At 30.4% G+C, this 19,981-nt stretch overlaps 2 protein-coding genes across 7 annotated transcripts in view; one reads left to right on the top strand and one right to left on the bottom strand.

Annotated features, from left to right (window-relative positions):
* The window catches only part of LOC129919867 (leucine-rich repeat protein SHOC-2), an 81,935-nt gene extending 65,768 nt beyond the window's left edge, over window positions 1–16,167 (top strand). Inside the window, exons 1-6 of one of the 6 annotated variants that reach the window (XM_056000961.1) lie at window positions 4,661–4,886; window positions 7,325–7,666; window positions 14,600–14,799; window positions 14,876–15,123; window positions 15,183–15,458; window positions 15,597–16,167. In XM_056000961.1, coding sequence (XP_055856936.1) covers window positions 7,614–7,666; window positions 14,600–14,799; window positions 14,876–15,123; window positions 15,183–15,458; window positions 15,597–16,043 — 1,224 coding nt within the window. In that variant the 5' untranslated portion in view covers window positions 4,661–4,886; window positions 7,325–7,613 and the 3' untranslated portion in view covers window positions 16,044–16,167. Of the gene's footprint in view, window positions 1–4,660; window positions 5,148–7,324; window positions 7,667–8,163; window positions 8,202–14,599; window positions 14,800–14,875; window positions 15,124–15,182; window positions 15,459–15,596 lie in introns of those variants that run through there. The other 5 variants (XM_056000960.1, XM_056000963.1, XM_056000962.1 and 2 more) reach the window with 5 other exon arrangements.
* LOC129919865 (serine/threonine-protein kinase unc-51) overlaps window positions 1–19,981 on the bottom strand; it is a 63,799-nt gene that overhangs the window by 17,904 nt on the left and 25,914 nt on the right. Inside the window, exon 3 of the mRNA XM_056000958.1 lies at window positions 359–446. Coding sequence (XP_055856933.1) covers window positions 359–446 — 88 coding nt within the window. The remainder of the gene's footprint in view (window positions 1–358; window positions 447–19,981) is intronic.

Genomic DNA, 19,981 nt, shown 5'->3' with positions numbered 1-19,981 from the left:
TCTAATGAAAACAGATGTAAAAATGTGGTTACTAATTCGATTGTCTTTTGTGGTACGCAATAAGTAAATCACGGACAACATTCTTTAAATAACGAAACGAAAACGATCATTCGTTTTTGAAAAACGAAAGAAAATGTGCGACAGATTCATAATATTTTAATAATTTTTTGTGATGGCAAAACCTTACTGACTATACTTCCTTGGAATTTTATAAAAACCCCGGTAAGTTAGGTAAGATCAGTGATTACAAAAGTGATTATAAAACAAGGAAAACAAAAGTGCATAAGAAAATTTATTAAATTAATTAAAACAAACGCTTGTTAGTTTATAAAAATATTCAACATTCTATTCAACTTACCCAATTGTATTAGAAATAATCGTACAGTGTCCTCACTTAGAGTGCCTTGTACACTTAGATAATCAGCCAAGTCTCCTCCATTGCAATACTGAAATAAGGACAAAAAAAATGAAGAGAGAAAAAAAGAAAAGATTAATAAAATATTTAAATTCTTCTGATTGCAGTAAGCTCATGACCTATAAAAAAATATCTTAATCTACATTCTAAGATATATAACCTACAAAAAAAAATTACCACTTAAGCTCTATAATAATCTCACATGCATATCATCCGCATTAGAGATGATCTTCTGGATTTATTCTTCTATCATTTTTTTTAACCCTATTCAAAGTAACTTGTATTACCTATTAGATTTTTTGGGGTGACCAGCTGTTTATTTTTAGAATAAACCCCCGACTTAACTCCTTAATAATGTTTTGCAGTTAATTTTGATCCCGGAGTTAACTTAGAGTTAAGAAAAGACTTATTTTGGACTGATGCATTTGCAGAAGCTATTGAAATGAAAGAGATCTTGTCAAAATAAGCCTTTTAACTTCGAAAAAAGGGATGCGAAATTTCAATACAACAGTTTTTTTTTATAAAATGAGAAATAAAATAACTCTTTCACTGGGAAACTACTTCCGAGTTAGCTCGAGATCAATGTATTTCGGAAAATAAACTTATTCCGAGTTAAATAAGGCACAATTTGCCAAAAATTTACTATCGACTAGAATTTCCAACAAAAATTTGGTATGGTCACCATAATTACGAGTGCATTAGGGGGCGCGACTGGTTGTCTCACGCACTTATCATAATAATCTTCTATTTTGCCAACAAGTATCAGCGGAATTGTTTTAAATTAACTATTTACATGAGTATAGTGAACATTTGTGCGCGCCATAAGTGTAAACAATTCATCCGGTGGCCTTCAAAAAAAAAAAAATCAGCCATCAACGCCCCCTACCTCACATGGAAGTTCCCAACAATGAAATAAAATAGAGAGGTAGTGTGTTGTTAGAGTAGAGGTATGTCATGTCTAGAGTGTGAGGAGAAGCATCATCATTGCCCTCGAGTTGGTATTAGATTTGCAGATTGAAGATTAAATACTTGCATACATATGTGATAGTTTAACTTTATACCTAGCCAACAACTGACTGATCGGCAGCTTGGTCTACTAAACCCGTGTCGACGCGCCGCCGACATTTATTTATTTAAATTAGAAACAAGACCGTTATTTATTATATGTGGACCTTTTGAATAGTTTTTTTTTTATATTGTATTGTTAGCTGATTGAGGTTTCTATTCAAATCTGAATAAAAGGATTGACAAAAAAACGATCCCCTTTTTTGGTTTGTCACATCGAGCTTATTTTTTGGCACTTTTTTTTGTGTATACGATTAGTTTTGCAATATAAAAGGGGAAAGAGTAAAAAAGGAAATTAATTTTTTTCTCTTTTGTATCAAATGAATTGCAAACTAATGCGGGACTTGCTTTTTTATAAATAAATCATAGGGGATCAGAATCCATATAAATTGAGGAAGAGATTTTTTTTTTGGGAGAAGATTAAGAAGTGGATTTTGAAGTTTTTGAAAATAAGTAATCGTAGTGACATGTTACTTGCATGCCCACTTGCATGCAAGCCAGCGACCCGTCTGCCAAAATTTGTACGTGTGGTGGCAGAGGAAAGAGGGCATTCAAATAAATAACGATAAGTTTGCGGTAACAGATGCCCTGCGTCCATTTCTGTTTCTAATGCTATATTATATTGACATGCGAATCGCCTGAAAATCTCGTTCAATAGCATTTTTTACATTTTTATTTTTTTGTCTGGCCCAGGCCAATGTTGTGATTTTATCTCAAAACCACCACGTGAGTGTTTGTCAAATTGTTGGAATTGAGTAGAAAATTCGACTCGCGAGCCATAATAAAGCCAGAACTATAATTGTCGGATGAAAACGGAGGGGAACAGCGCTCGCAACCGCACTCGACGGATGAAAACTTGTCGAAAATACAAAGAAAACAACAACAATTGACAGTAGCTTCCGACTCCATCCGCCAATTATGGTTCTGGCTTAAGGCCCATAAATTAAGGGCCCGACCCATAGAATCCGTTGCGTCCGTTGCGTCGAAGTTTTTGACTGACAGCTCGATAAAATACACACGTTCTTATGGGAAGCGACCCATAAGCGACGGATCGGATGGAGACGGATGGATTCGACGGAAGAAGTAGCCCAACTTTCTACTTTTTCATCCGTCGTATCCTTTGACATTGGTTGTCGCGCATTTTATTTTATTAAAAAAAAGAACAATTATAGTTAAAAATTTCTTGCATCAGAACTTCCTTAGTGCACATTCAGCGATAAAATATCGAACACACCTTGGAATTTGAAGTGAGCTGTCAAAAAGCAATCCGTCATACGACGTATTCTATGGGTCACCCCTTTCTGTCCCATCCTTCAACTTCAACGGATGGATTGACGGAACGGACGCAACGGATTCTATGGGTTGGGGCCTTTAATATTTCTTGTTCTAAACAAACATACCTAAACTAATGGAAACTATATTCGTATCAAACAAGACTTTTTTTCAAATAACTATATGTAGTTCTGTTCGAAGAAATAGTTAGGTCAGAACAGAACAGTCTTTGAAAAACGTCATAATAGAAAACAACAACATTTGACAGTTTTTACAAATGTTCTAACCTTTCCTGACTTTAAAAAGAAACAGAAAAACTTCTTCAAAACTGTTCCAGACAGCGTCATTGAACAGAAAAAAAAAACACTTTAGAAAATAAAAACTTTATTGAACAAAAAAGCTGTTCTTTTCTGTTCGGAACAGTCCAGAACAACGTCATTGAACACACATAATGAACACGTTAAAATGAGTCCGTCCAGTGCTTAAGGTAATTTTGATTTGAAAATTGTTAAACTAATGTCCCGTCTTCACTGACACTAAATCTAGATTTAGCATACGAGATTAATATGGTGTTTCCACCGGCATGAGATGATTTATTAGAAGATTTGTTTTGACAATTCTACAAAAATCGGATTCGAATTTCAATATTTCAGGATGAAAAAAATTCTCTTTTTTGTGTATTTTTAGCTAAGTAACTGGTTCTTTCACTTCGTTAAACTTTTATTTAATTTATTTAACGCAAAGAATTTCCAGTATTAAAAATAATAAAATAATAAAATTTTAAAAATTACAAAATGATTAGAGGAGAGTTATTCTAAATCTTGTTTTGAGGATATTTATACTCGTATGGTAAATCACGTGATTCAGAGGAGGATTTAGGTAAATCACCCTAAATCTAGATTTAGGTGTCAGTGGAGATGGGGCATGAGAAAATAAAAACCTCATTGAACAACTGTACAGCTGTAGTACAGCTGTACAGCTGTACATTGTCATTGAACACATATAATGAAAACGTTCAAATGAGTCCGTACAGTGCATTAGGTAAATTTGATTTGAAAATTGTTAGACTAAAGGAGATTAAAATAAATAATTTCCTATTTGTCACAAAATTTCCATAAAATTGCGATTGAATTAACATTTCAATCTTGACAGTCATTTTGGATGTGTTCATTTTAATGAAATGAGTGCGCACTCAAATGACTAAAACTACTAAACTAAATTAGATTGTTATCACACAGATTTGTACTAAATTTTACAAGTAAATTTGTATGATCAATTTAGAGATTTGTACCTATTTTTTAGAAGAAAAAATCTTACTATAACAAATTTGTAGTAGCTAAAAAATAGAAACACGGCAACTTTGGTTACTTTTGTGTTCAATACAATTATTTAAGAAAAAGTTAAGAGAACATAAAAAGCTGTTTTTGTTGTTTTATGAATTGCGAGCTTTTAAAAACAAAACACAATCTACTGCACATGTCCGAAGTCCGAGCTTAAATTTAATATACAATCTCCAGTCCATATTTCTCTTTAAAGTAAGATGTCAAAAAATGACATTTATTTAATGGCATATCATAATAACCGGCAATTGCTTAGAAAAATACAGTAACTATAGTAAAGCCGCTATTTTAAGTACCATTTGTCTTCAGTGATGTCACAAATGCAAAACCAGTTTTTTTGTTAACAATAAAAAATGTTTATAAGTGCAATATAGTCACCATCGAACCACTCACAATTTCATTGAGTGAAAGAACCAACACCATAACATGATAGGTACCAAGTTGAAATGGAATTGCTATATGAAAAACAATAAAAATAAAACCCCTACCTACCTACTCAAACATCTTTACCTTAAAACACAATTTACACATCAGACAAACAGACTGTGTGTTAAAAGTTTATTCCATATGTTCGTCGCCTCAGCTAGAGCGCTAGCCTGCAAAATCGCCACAACGATTGAGTAGAATTAAAAAACTGAAAATCAGTTTTTCGTATTCTCTCATTTGTGACGGTTCGTTCGGTTCGTAGGATCCGGTTGGTGTTTTATTTTTGTGTGTAAACTTTCTCTTGTCTTGCCGCCGCATTCGTTTTGTTTATGTCGTTACACCAAAAAGTTGACCAACCCCATAATATTGTACAAAACCGAGCATCATTAAATAGATAAAATCTAAAAATATTGTGTTGTCACCATAAAAAAGGTCAACCAACCTAAACACTAAAAAAAAACATAATAAATTTCTAGTACACATTCTAAATTTGACACAAAAATGACATATAAATAAATATTGAAACGTCACATTTTTTGATGAAACGAAACGGAAATGTCATTTTATTGCAACAAATAATAAACAAACTCGGCGAATTCAATTGCAAAATTATTCATATTTAACAAAATGTAAAAGTTTTCTAGGGTTTCTCAATCTCACATGCATATAATTGACATTATTAGTGACATTATTTATAAGTTAAGTCATAGGTTGATATTCAAATTGATATGAAAAAAAGGGGTCAACAATTCATTGATAAATTCATGCACAGCAAATTTAATTGCGGTATTCTTTTGATGGAGAAGTTTTGATATTTAAATTTATAGAAACGGTTAATTAGTGCATGACGGGGATTAGGAGATAATATGCAACATATGTAAATTTTCACTTAACTGTCAAAAGCAATGAATGAAATTTAAGGAAAGAAACATATTTAAGCATTTGTAAATTTTATATTCTACGCTTTGTGAATAAAAAATAAAAGTTAAATGTCCGAACAGTGCGATCTCAAATATATGAACTTAGCTAATTTATGGATTTGACATTTGAATTGAATTGATTTTTATTGAGACTTTTTTTTAAGATTTTACAAAGTGATTACAATTCAAAGATAATTATTGCTTAACTAAGTTATGTTGTCGCGGCTATCAAGTATTGCCTGCACTATCTAGTTACAAAGAATGCCTCTTGGCTGTCAATTGAAAACTGAATCTGCTCATGCTCAGGAGCAGTTGTAGTAGAATGTGACGTGTGACGTTTGGTCGCATATATACATATATACATAAATACAAAATACTTAAAACTATAGAACTAAAATGAGTATACACAGTATACGTCAAATACAAGTTCTCCAGGTACGAATACGCCAGAGTATGATATTTTCATTTTTGGATGGATTGTTTTGTTTTGTTTGTTTTTTTTTTTTTTTTTTTTTTGCGAATACCTATGAGGTAGTTTTGTTTTGATATATAAAATTGTATCAAAGACTTTAAGATTATTGAATCTGTACATTTAAAGTGTAATTTACAGTATAAAATATTATAATTTATATTGAATTATAAATTTATATTTAAATATTTTTGAGAATATAATCGATAGTATTGTAAGTTCTTGTTGAATTTTTTTTTTTAGTTATTTTGAGATCAATTATTAATGATTAGAAAAGATGTAATCTTATCCGTTTTGGCAATTAAACATAAGTATAAAATAATCTAAAAAAACACGAAAATACAATATTGTTAGTATAGAATAAAAGAATAATAAATAAATAAAGAGTAAGTTCTGTCCAACTTTTGATGTGAAGAAAAAAAACAAATATATGTGATAAGAAAACGGTAATTACAAGCTGGTGCGTCGCAGGCCCACCTGCCGGTGCAATATGGCTGTAAGAGAACATAGTTCAGCCACGATTTTGACCTGATACGGTCTTAGAATAAAAAGGCAAAGCTGATACGACGGATGTTGAGTCCAGATCCATTGAGGACATGTCAGCCACCGTTAAATACCTCTCCGAGTCCCAAGGGGCATCAGACTGAGTGGAGACGATTTCCTTGACGAGGTCATTATTTGAGAAACTTAGCTTTGAGATCGTGTTTTTCAATGCAATCATGACATATCTCATAAACGGAATGGTGTTGGATTTGACATATTAAAATAAAATGTATGTCACTTATTTTTGACACACAACAAGATTATTGATTTAGATGTATCTAGTCAAAATCAAACAGAACGACTTGTTAAATGTTTTTTTAATTTCTTCTAATTGACCAGTTCAAATTACTGAAATCTCCAAGATCTGAACTGGCTAAATAACAAAGAAAAAAAAAAAAACATCTTAATAAATTCATTCTTGACAGATAACAATCATAAAATAATAACAAAATTTCAATATAGTTTTGTTAAACACAAAACACGATTAAAAGTTACAAACAAAAAAAAAATAACAAAAAATGAAAAACTATACGAAACAAAATTGATAAGATAAAGCTAATGAGTAGTGACGAACGGGACATAATTTTTTTTTTGTTTTGTTTTCACATACACATACGCAAATGTTTAAAAGTTCTCTTTTATTTATGAAAAAAAAGTAACTTTGAAAATGAATGAGTGAGAATTTACAATGACTTTATTTGACACATGTGAGTTGTTTGCCTGTATAACGATGTCGGCCACTTTGTGAGGATTCGACAGCGGTTATTGAGGCCGGTGGAGGCAACCGAAGCGGTTCTTGCGATTGTGATTTAATTTTTTGTTTTGTTTCTCTGTTTTCACAATTCGTATGTTTTTCTTTTTATTCAAATTAAAGATGGCATTTATTATAAGTTCGTATTGTAAAGGTGTGTTTGATTGCAATTAAAATAAAATAAACAAATAAAACGCAATGCTTTTCCTACAACAAGTGACAGTTCAGAGTTCAATTTAATTGAATTCATTATTAATGCAAAAAAGAGTGTTTTTATAAAGTGACAAGTAGTGCATATTTATTACGTAAATTCAATTCTAACAAGTCAGTATTCAACAATTGTGAGAAGTGACACGAACAACAACAGCAGTTGCAGCAAATAGAAAAACATCAACAACAAAACATCATAATCATGCATGTCTACTACAAATTTGGATTATTTCTTATATTTATTCTTTCTGTGAGGTAATAATCTGACAGCACAGTTTATCAATGGTTCTTATCAAAAAGTGTCATTGTTTCTAAAAGAGAGAGAGCAACTGTCAAAATTAAAAAAAGTTTTGAAAGTGCACACTAAGTGAAGCGATAATGTTTATTAAAATCTTTTTGTTTCATTTTTTGTATGAATAGAGAGAGGATTTATTTTATTTTGTTTTGTTCTAGCATTTAACATCTGTTGGAATAACAATTATTATTATAGCGACCTTCAAAACGTCAACGTAATCAAGAATATAACACTTAAAACATGACCCATAAGGCCATCAATGTGGACATTGAACTTTGAATGTGGATATCATAAACAAGTTGAAAAAAAAATAATGCACGAGTATAAATGAATAGAAATTAAAAAAACAAAAAATCGGAAGATAAGAAAAATTAATAAGTGTGTGTGTGTCTTTTGGGCTTAAGAATTGCATTTGGAATCAGTTTTCAATTACAAAAGATTTTAAAACCTGAAAATTTAGCTTCTCTAAATCATGGGAAAATATAAAAATGACAGGTAGGCATAGTAAAATGCCATTAACCCTAGAATATGTCAATTCTGCGAATTAATATATTTGACAGGAAGAGATTTTGTTTTAAAGAAAAACAAACAAAACTAGATTTGTTCATGTTTTTTTTTTTGTTTCAGAAAAAGAAAAGAGGTAAAATAAATATTTGATTTGTCACACAACCTGTTTTATAAATGTACTTCGAACTTTTAAGTGTCTCATCACTTTTTCCGGAACATAAAGCAATAAAAGGTACCTAGAAATACCTACTTAAAAAAAACAACAATACTAATTTGTTAAGTCACTTGATTTAGTAATAATTGCGGTACCTTACACTGACTACACGATATGACTTTTAATTGCGTTAGTAATGACAGTTATTAAATATATAAAATTGTAATAGCTTTAAATAGGTAGAAATGTATTTGTGTTCGTTAATCATCAGGTAGTTAAATATATTGCATTTCAATGAAGTTTGTCATTTTGAAAGAATTTTTGTAGGGAATATTTTAAAGATTATATTTTATTAAATAAGAGGATAAAATTGAGTAAGTATTTAATCTATGTTTGGAATAAGCAAAGAGCACTTATTCCATTAACCACACCATGATAAAAAAATTCAATGTCAATACCAGCGAACTTTTTTTATTTTAGGTTGCCTTCAACTTAAGGGGAAAATGATTAAGAATTTACTTATTATTTTGATGTTATGAAAATTGCAAGAATGGAATCCGGATATTTTCTTTTTAACGTCAGTCTAACATTGAAGAGTATGAACACAGCTTTTTTTTTGAAAAATCTGTCAGGAATTGAAACATGACTTTTTTATGACAAAAATTGCAGTCAAAAGGGGGGGATGATGGCCAAATTATATTTTTCGTTCACGCTCATCAGACAATTTTCATCAAAACCCATTTTTCAGCTTATTTTTAATATAATATACCCTATTCTGCTCTCAAATTAGAGAGAATGGATTATCACTGTCTGCCGGACAGACATGTCGTTCAATTGACTAACATGTCCGTCCGACCACCAAAATATCAAAATTTTTTGAAAACCATCCGGCAAACCGGACAGGCCGTCGGATGAGTGTTCACACTATCAAAACAGCATCAGATCAAACCAAATGGCGGCTGGTCTGTCCGGTGAGTTAGTCAATGTGAAAACCCCTAAAGTTTAGGGATCAAAATTTGTATACGGGATTTCCGCCAGATGTGAGTTCAAAATGGGTCAGTACAGTTAAACAATAATAAGATATTTGGTGTTGTTTATCGCACTGAATGCAACATTCCGTGACGTAATCGCTAGTGCAATGGACTGTCACACGTTGACAGCTTCAAGTCAAACAACGAAGTACCGAACAGTTCTGTATGATTACTATCTTATGGAAATATTGTTATAAGATATACATTGGTACTTTCACCCAATTCAGGCTTTGTTTTTGAAAATTGTGCGATTTTTTAAGGTGTAAGCACACAATAAAAGATACTTTGACATTTCCCTCATTGCCAAGTTAAAACAAATAAAAACTCTAACTTCATTTAAAATTCTTTGAAACTATGCCAAGAAAATCCCAAGTTGTCTTTTCCATTTAATACAAAAGAAATACGTCATGAGTCCAAGAAATCACTTTTACTGCCAAAAGAACGAATTGCGTGATCAGATATTATTATTGTTTCAGCATTTCAAAGCAAAAACAAAAAACTAGCCCTTTTTTAACTCCGCAGACCCATTCACATGTGTGATGGAAACTTCTTCATATATAAAATGAGTTAAAAAAAAAAATAATCAATAAAACTAGTTTCCAGCATAAAATAAAATCAACTTTAATCAACAACAAATCACTCTTCAACGAACGATGGATACATAATATGGGTCAAGAGCAACAAAAAAAAAAACGAATTCATTTGAATTCACTTTTGTTTCACCAGGGGGTATTTTTTATGTAGCTAGCTATAGTCAGCTGAGTATGATGAATAATAGTTTTTTCACACGTCAGAGAATAAAATGACAGCAGCAAGCAATTGATTTTTTTTTCTTCGAAAAAGCATGATATGGTATGATAAGATTGTGGTTAATTTAATCTTTATATTACCAATGTTATCGTAGCATTAAGCTCTACACACATTGAATGCGTGTTGTTTTACAAAAAATTCAAGTAACCAATAATGCCACACGCAAACCAATTTTGACGTGTCTGTCATTCTTATATTTAAAACTGTAATTATCGACTTAAAAGTGCAAAAGGAGCCTGATTTAATTACAGAGTTCAAGATTCAAGGCAATTGGTATTTGAGTTTAACGCTTTTAAACTAAAATTAAATGTGACATAATAAGAAGGACTTTGAACTGTTTGTTTTTTATCATTCATGTACGACACGATTACTGAAGTATTTTAAATACTTTAAAGCTTAATCGCATTTGAAATAGCACAATCAATTCCTTTTTTAATGTTATTTTTTTTTGTTTTTTTTTTTTATTTTTACATTTTTAATCAAGTTTGTATGACTGGAAGACCGTCATTTACAATACACAAAACGTCTCAAATATTCACTCTCTCTCTCTCTATCTTTGCTTTGTAGGGCGGCTTTGGTGAACTTTGATTTCCCAGATGGGGGAATATAGGTTTGTTTTTTTAATTGTTTTATTAATAATTTATTGTTCTGATTTTGTAATCGGGCGTCAAGAAATGATTCACTACAAAAAAAAATATACAAAACAAGGGTGAGTGGGTGTGATGTGGTACAAAGTACATTGATATGTGTAGTTGCAATGATTAAGGGATTAAAATAGATATACGATACATAGGTAGTTGAAATAGAAACAGGAAATTCTATGGCCATGACAACGTAAATGTACACAGTTGAATGGCTTTTTGTGTCGCTTTAAATACTTCTTTCAATATATTCTGCAGATTTCCGGGTTTAAGCGCAATCACTTTTGTTTTGTTTTACTGTAGCGCTTGAACTTGAAGGGATTTCGTTTGTCTGTTGGGTTTATGGTTGTCAAATGAAAGTCAAATAGAAGACCCTTTTGGGCTTGGTACATAGGGAAACTCACAAAGTGCCAACTTAAAGGATTTTATTTTCTTCTTCGAAACAATTCTTCCAAGTCATTAGCTTTAAGTAATTACTTCTCAAATGTTTCTTAGACAGATGGGCATTTAAAAAAAGTAATGCTCATTTTATTTGACATTTAAATTGTAAAATAACTAAGTGTTGAACACGCCTATTTTTTTTTTTTTTTTTTTTTCAAATTAACGAGGATGTTAACAAATGTCAAAATGGAAGATTGAGAATTTCCAAGAGATGTCAGTGTCAACTGTCAAATAAATTTGACACTTTTTGACAAATTGTATAAAATGAATACAAAACAGCCCAAAGTGACAATTTTGAGTGAATTATTTTATACTTAAAATCATAGTTCGATGTTTAATATGCAATTTTTTAATAGAACTCCATTAGTTTTTATTTTTTTTACTTTTTCACTTATCATATATGGATGCTTTAAGACCACTTGTCTGATTAAAAAAATAAAGTTCAAATTATTGTAACGCATGAGAACCAGTTTTTAGTCCCATTAAACTGAACTGAACTTGGCCTTCACCATTCGTCGTCATCGTAGTAGTTTCGCGGTTAAGATAATTGCTTTTAATTCCAGTTCAAACAATGCCCTTGAAATAGTTGTATACTTAAAAAAAAAAACATCTGCGTCGATTGATTAACTAATCGTAGTTTGCGCAAAATAATCGTTAACAAACCTTAACAAAATATACGATTTACATAAATGTCAAAGTAAAATATATAGACAAGGAAGTCTTGTTGGAATTTTTTACAAAATAAAAAATGAACTCATCAGCTACAGTTACAGGTTATGAACTAGCTTTGGGTTGGACACACTCCAACGACTGTTTTTGATGTAAATCTGGACTTTAAATGTTCTTAAACACACAAAGTAGGAACCTTACTTCAGCGAGCACACTGAACTCACTTTGACGTCAGAATGCCGCCACATTAAAAACAAGAACCTGCTAATGGAATAGTAAATTACAAATTTGAAATTCCACAAAAATTTTTTTGAGTTGTTTTTGTTTGCTAATAGAAAAATCAAAATGATAAAAAGTATTCAGGTATGATATTATATCAAAACGGAACATAAAATCATAACCCAAAAAGTTACCAAACAGATCAAATTGTTTTGTCAAAATTTAGTTTGACGGAAAACCATACGTCAAGTCAAATTGCGGTTCTTGGGTTTTGGTCTGTTTGATGACTTTATTTTTTGTTTAATGTCAACATGTTTTGTGAAGTGTAGCTACAACACTTTAATGACTCCTCCTTATAAAAATAAACCCCAATGACTTAAGAAATAAGGTTAATCCTTGGAAGTCGTTTTATTTATTTGCATTTAATCTGTTTCACAAAAGGTACTTCAATAGACTTACTGCCATTAAAAATAGAAGCCTTTTTTAAGCTGTGTATCACTTCAAACAGCTGCAAGATAAATAATGATAGCCAATTAAAAATAAAATGAAACCACTTTATGAAAGTTATCAATATACTATAGTGCAGTGGTGTTAAATATATATTTTTAGCAAACGCAAACAATCTTTTTAACACCAACTGAAGCGGCAAATCCTCTTAGAAAAGAAAATCAATAAAACTGTAAATGCACATTTAGGTCGAATTTTGCTATTGTGGGCAGGGCAGATACCTACATAAATATTCGTATAAATAGTGAGTGTAACTTTTTTTCCTAGAAATTTACTTTGCATGTGATTTTATTGTTTTTGGAATGTATTAGTTTCCTCATTTGAAAAAATAATATGACTTATTGATTTCTGATCAATTAACGATAAATACTAAAAAAATATTGTAATCTTATCGTTATCGGAGATATTATTTTCCTTTTAAGCATATTTTCAGATTTTGTATAGCTACTTCAAAGCAAAATTTAATTTTTATATTAGTTACCATGGTATTTTATGAATTTTGTTTTTAAATTTAAAATTTAATATCAAAAAAGCTCGCTGGGGGTCAGTACTTCAAATTGGCACTTAGTTATGAAATAAAAGCAATAAATTAAGATTAGATTATGGATTCTGTTACATTATAATGATTATTGTGAGGAATCTCTGAGACTACACCATTTGTTAACAGGACAAAAAATCAAATTAAAAAAAGAAGTCTTTCAATTCTGAGCACTAGGTGGCGCTATATAACAAATTATGTCAGTTCTTTTTTTAAATTAAGTAAACGAACAGTACATTGAGTAAATACTTAAACTAGTCAAGTTAAAACTGGGAGTATTCATGCAACTCAACGGTAAACCTGATAAAATGGTAAATATGGTAAACAGACAGGTCTACCCTATATAAAATATTGACACATTTACCGCTTTACCAGGTTTACCACCGTTTCATGAACACCGCTATTATTTCAACTGGGCTCAAAAATTTTGGCACTTATTTCAAATAAGTAATTATTCTACAGCCAAAAGCTGTCAAAGGGATATCATAATTTTTGTATGAGATTTGACAACAATCTCAACTTATGTACATATGCCAAAAATGAATGTTCTGTCAAATATGTTTTGTACTTTAAAAAAAATCAAATTCAGTTCTACTGATCATACTCAACTACTGTAAAATCAAAAATAATGAGTACATTACGTGAAGCACAGTTCCTTTTATTTTATATACACCTTAATAAAGGATAAGAGGATATACTTATGGCGCCGCAGTGGTCAAAACTTGAACTGAGTTGTTAAGGCGGAAAAAACGAAAGGCTGAAGTTGTCTGAAAAATTTACTTGACATACATAAATCCGAACCAGCCAATTTTGAACGCTTGTCATAGGTCAATAAGTTCTGTTTGTTTATAAATTTTCTGCAACATTCGAAGTATCACAGAAATGTACATTCATATTGCGATGGTCAACTATCAATTGATAGTTGATAAATACTGAAATTCGGTATTTTAAAACTTAATTTATGGGAAAATGGCCAAATTTTTAATGGAATTTTTCAATAACATTCCTGTTAATAATGGTTGGCATCATTTTCTGTTTTTCAAGACTTTTGTTAATATAAATAAGGTATAGAAAATTAACTTTTATCAACTATCAATTGATAAATCGAAATAATGCTGCTAGATATTTTGTACAAAATTTTGCAAAACATCAACTTGTTTGACATACTGATAAGCAGAAAATTATTAGTTTATCATGGGTGCACGTGACTGATAATTAAATATTTAAAACACTTAATAAACGATTTTTTAATATTATATTTTATAAACAAACTAATTAGATCTCAATGACACTTTTTAGAGGCTACTTTTAATTTCTATTTAAACACAAATATGTAGACACTTAATGATATATTTATATAATTATTTCACTTTCAGTCAAAACTACAGCAAAGCATTTCCATCATCAAATCAAACAAATAGCTCCGATTATAATTACGATGATTATTATGATGAAGATGATAAAATAATAACACCTCCACCAAGTACAACTAAAAAACCAACAAGTAAAAATTTCCTAACCGAATTATTCGATAGTGCATTAAGTGAATCCAATCAATCATTGGATAGAGAAGAAGGTAAAACAAAATTGTATTCCTTTTAAAAATCTTATAATTCACATCCAACATTGTCATTTTCTCAAAAAAAAAAAAGATCTCCTTACAAAAAGTAATGAAACACCAAAATGCCCAAATGATTGCATTTGCCGCAATGACAACAAAAACATCAGCTGTTCTGGTATGGATCTAACATCCATACCAACAGACATTCCCCCAACAGCTGTAATTTTAGATTTAAGTCACAATAAAATAAGTGAAATCCCTGTGGGAGTATTTAGCAGTAATAAAAAATTGATGGAAATTAATTTGGATTCAAATATGATAACACATATTGACAAGGAGGTAAATCAAATTCCATCTTCTAATAATGTAAACAACAAAAAAAACTTTCTTTATTTTAGGTCTTCAATAGTCTATCTAATCTAGACCGTCTATCTCTAGCTAATAACAAACTCACTGATATCTCAGCGGATACATTCAGTGATGCCACTGAACTGAGAGTACTAAATTTGAGTAATAATTCAATTATTTTGCCCAAAGAGGGTTCATTTTTAAATCAGCCGGCATTAAGAGAGCTTTTACTCAGAAATTCAAGTCTGACAGAAATATACGATGAGACATTTGCCAATTTGAGTGGTTTACATACACTCAAAATGGATGGAAACTTTTTTGATAAGGTAAGAGTGCATCACGGCAATACTTATACTCTCTTTCATTACCAATACAATCAAAGAAGAGAAAAAAAAAAAACTTTTAATCTCTTTTGAAAAAAAAAACTTAAAGCTTTTTCTCTTATCTTCATTATCATTTGACAGAAAATCAATACAAAGGCTTTTCAACCTTTGAAAGAACTCATCAAACTAAAACTACCCGAACTGAAAGAAGATAACATCCAAGAGCTCTGCAATATTTTAAAAGCAATTGACAATATAAGCCTTAAAAGGTTTGATATTAGCTGTTACCAGCTGGTTAATGGAGACACCTTTAATCAGAGCTTAATTGCTGTCACAGATGCGCCATCTTTAAAACCAAGCACAAGTAAGTTCGCTTTTTTCTATTGTTCACCTCTTTTTTTTTCCTGCCCACTCAGTGACTGTGTCGGAATGAGAGACAGGGGGGGATATAACCAGTTCAATTGTTTTAAACTTTTGTTCTTATTTCTTCGCTATGACAGCTACTTCCAAGCCAACCCCGACAAAGTCAGTCATCGCATCAGCTGTGATGACGAATGCCAATTTAACCGAGTTGGACAGTGCCAGTGACGGAGACACAGCAGCCATGGAAGGAACTAAGTTGCCAGACATTATCGCTACGACGACGTCAACGTCAACTGAGAAGGCAGCATATCAAGTGCCGATTTCGCAAGAGGCTATCAATTACGCTTTGATAAGTGAGTGGACATTATTTCAAATATTTACCACAACAATGTATTTTAATTTTTTGTTTATTTTCAAAAGGTATCATCATAATTGCAATTATTGGTCTAATTATTGGATTCATATGTCGCAAAGATGTTGGAGGCATAAAGACAAAATGTTGCAGAACGCGGAAACCTCCGCCGGGGGACCAAGTGAGGCCAGCTGAAGAGATTCCATTAAATAAAATTGGATAAATGCAGTCTGGCCGAGAGAAAAAAGAAAGCAACTACAAGTCTATTGTCCAAATGGGACACAAATATTCAATTTAAATCAATTAAATTTTGCAAAAAAAGGACCAACATTTGCAACAACAACAACAAAAACTATATTTAATGTTAATGTATTTATTAAATTAAAAAATTTTGTTAAGTATTTTTCTTGTCTTTATAAGTTTCTTGTTTAAGAAGAATCAATCAATCATCTTTTTTTATACAAACTTCTAATAAATTTCCAAAAACAAAGCTGATAAATTGCCAATAAATAAAATTATTTTTTTTAGTTGCAAGAGAATATTATATAAATTTATGTTTAGTAATTTAAGAATGTTCTTTACAAAAAAAAAGCCAATTTTATTGTGTTCCATAAAAAATGAAAGAAAAATATTAGCATATAATAGCATATCGAGCAATTTATTATTTTCTTTTTTTTTTTTATTTAAATTATAATTTTAGAATATAAAGAGAAAAAAACAAATTTAACTTTATAGTTAAAATATTCTTATTAAGTATAAGATTGCTAGTCTTAAATAAGTTATCAATAGAATGTGCTCGCAGTATATACTTCCACTCAAATTGTTACAAAAAAAACTAAATCTTAATCAAAAAACAAAGCAAAACAAATATAATTACATAATTCCTTTCTGGGATGCACAACATTTTAACATTTAAAAATATAAAATAATAAATATTAAAATGGTAGAATGAATTTTAGTGTTATTTAATGGAACGAATTTTGCTTTGTTGTAAAATACTCGTAATGTACTATGTATGCACAATTTTATTGACAAAATCAAAAAGTTTGTCGGAGTCGACAATAAGTTGATATCTGATAGAAATTATGCATCATGAAATAAACATTTAAATAATGTATTAGTTATTAGTGAAATTTGATCTTTAAAGAAATTTTGGAATTTGATTTTTTGGTAAAAAAATATATTAGATACTCCTAGAACAGAATGTAGAATTCTTTAGACATATTAAACTACTTCAAAATAAGCTGTCACGGAAGTGACTTTTTTAGACCACATTTGCTAATATAGAAAAACGGCTATATAATAAAACCCTTTAGAACGTTCAAATTGAATTTCAAACGAAATGTTCTTCATTCGAAAAATTTCCCATATTGAAACAATTTACTTAGGGTATGGATATAATGGATATAAATTGACAGCTCTCTTTCACTAAAATTTTGGAAGCGAAGAATATCAGTTAAGTGGAAAGTACAATTTCATTTACATATATTCGGAAACCAGAAATGAAATCGATACTAAGACAGTGATAGTAGACTAATTTTTATTGATACACTTTCCATTTTCTGTACCGTAGTTGTCTTCATAAGGTTTTGGAAGTTTTTTAGAACAATAACTTTTTTAAGAGTAAAGATAATTGAAATCTGTAACAGCCAAAAGTTTAGGAATAGTAAACTTAAGTTCAGAACAATTTTTAAAAAAATTTTCAATCAGCTAAATAAATTTTGAACGCCAAGTCGTGAAACTATCGTAAATTTATCGCGAAAAAGTTATTAACGGCCAATTTCTTCACAAAAGTACAAGACTGGCTTGGTTTAATGTCTAGCTTGGACAGCTTCTAGCACTGGTACTCGGTTCTAAGGAAAAGTTAGTACCGACCATTTAATCACATATGTAAATATAAGCAGGACTGGAAGAAATGACTTGGTTTTTTTGAGTACTAACTTTAGAACTAGGACCGTTATTAACGCTAATCCTCTGTGAAGAATTTGGCTGGTATGTAGTGATAGAAAAATATTTAATATTTCTAAAATTAAGGCTAATCAAATTTAGTGTAAGCGACAAAGATATTTCAGCTATGTTTATGATGGATTTATTAAATTCGGGTTTGGTGGTCTTGTAATCATACTTTGTTTTAGAACATTCTGAAGCAACTCCCAATGATTCAGGAAATATTTCTTACTATTATAACATTGGTTTCTAATTCACGTTTCACAGACAAAGTCTGAAATACAGTCTGACGAATCATAAGCAACTGCTGGACTCGTTTCACTAGTACCCAACGAAATCAAAGACTTATTAACTTTGGGTTTTCATGTCCATTATTTTGCAAACCAGTATATGACATTCTGGGTAAAGACTTAATAGAATTTGAATTTTTTTTAAGTTCAGGCTTTTGTATAGGAGATTGTATGAAATTATTGTAATTGTTGAAATTATTGTATGCAATCTCTGTCCTATAACAGAAGTCTTGTTAAGAGGGTGCTCTCGCTACTTCAAAAATCAAGACTTATAACAGAAACGCTGAAAAGTTGTAATAGTTTGAGAAAAAAAATAAAACGTAGAAATTGCAAACATTTCATACAGATTTGTGTTAAAAGTCTTAGAAAAAACATTGGGCCACCTCAAAATGTTGTCGGCGATTCACAATATTTAGGGTATTTTATGTCCCTACATTGTACGCACTTTTTTAAACATCTCTGACGATTTTTTAATCTTTAATCCAAAAATTTTTATTGGACAAATCAGATGACATGTCTAGCTAAATATAAGTCAACAACAAGCTATTGTTAATCGACAAAACGACAAATAGATTACAAACAAAATCGAGAGTTTGCTCCTTAAGCAACTATTCTACTAACTATTGGTGGTAAACTTTTGCACTTTCAACCGCAAATAAATTCAAATTGAGAACATCAACTATTTTACTTGGAATTATTCACTAAGAGTTGATTTGTTGAATTAAAAATAACGATTTCACAAAACTTCCTTATCTCCCGGAACAAGACAAAGTAAACTTTCTACCCTCATGATTTTTATGTTAAACTTTAGTGAACATTTCATAGGAAAAATTTAGTTTTTTTTTTCGTTACGACGAAAAAAGATACAAAGGAATATAACTTTTTTTTTTGTAGGAAGAACAATTTTCATAGACAAATATACAAATCAAAGAGGGGAGTTTGGTGACCTAAATAAAAAATGAAAAAGGATATTTTTTTCCGAGTAATTCTTTCAACAGTTTGTTTTTTTTTTTTTTGTTCACTTCTTCGTGATGTAGGGTTTAACGAATATGCCGGCATTTCAGCTCGAACTGAAAATTACAACTTGAAACCCATAGCTACAGGCTTTTCTATTAGGGTTTTATGCGGCTTTAAAAATAAATAAAAAGAAATTAAGTTCGTGGGTGTGAGGGGAAGTTTCTCTGAACTTGTTTTCATTTAATTTAGTTTTTTTTTTTTTTAATAAAAATGCTAATCGATTCGGTTCACCCCATTTAAATAGATGAAATGTAATTATTTTTGTTTACATAACTATGCCACCAAAATTAATATTCTTTTTTAGACACACACACTAAAGTCTAAATTTTAAAAGAAAACGAAAGTACATAATAAAAGCCAAAAAATAAAAACAACATGACGCAATATTTAAAATTTTTTACTAGTAGTTTATTTTTTTGTTTTTTAATTTAGTTTTGCATAAATAGTTTAAACTGTGTGATCAAAATATGCGGAACAATGTTTCTTAATTTACAATCGAGTCAATATTTGTTTTGCAAATGAAGTTTTAATATCTTATTTTTGTGTGAAAACAAAAA

Source organism: Episyrphus balteatus, chromosome 4, assembly GCF_945859705.1.
Source record: "Episyrphus balteatus chromosome 4, idEpiBalt1.1, whole genome shotgun sequence".
Taxonomy (NCBI): Eukaryota; Metazoa; Arthropoda; class Insecta; order Diptera; family Syrphidae; genus Episyrphus; species Episyrphus balteatus.
Note: the sequence above shows the minus strand (reverse complement) of the source record. Positions and strands in the feature narration are given on the sequence as shown.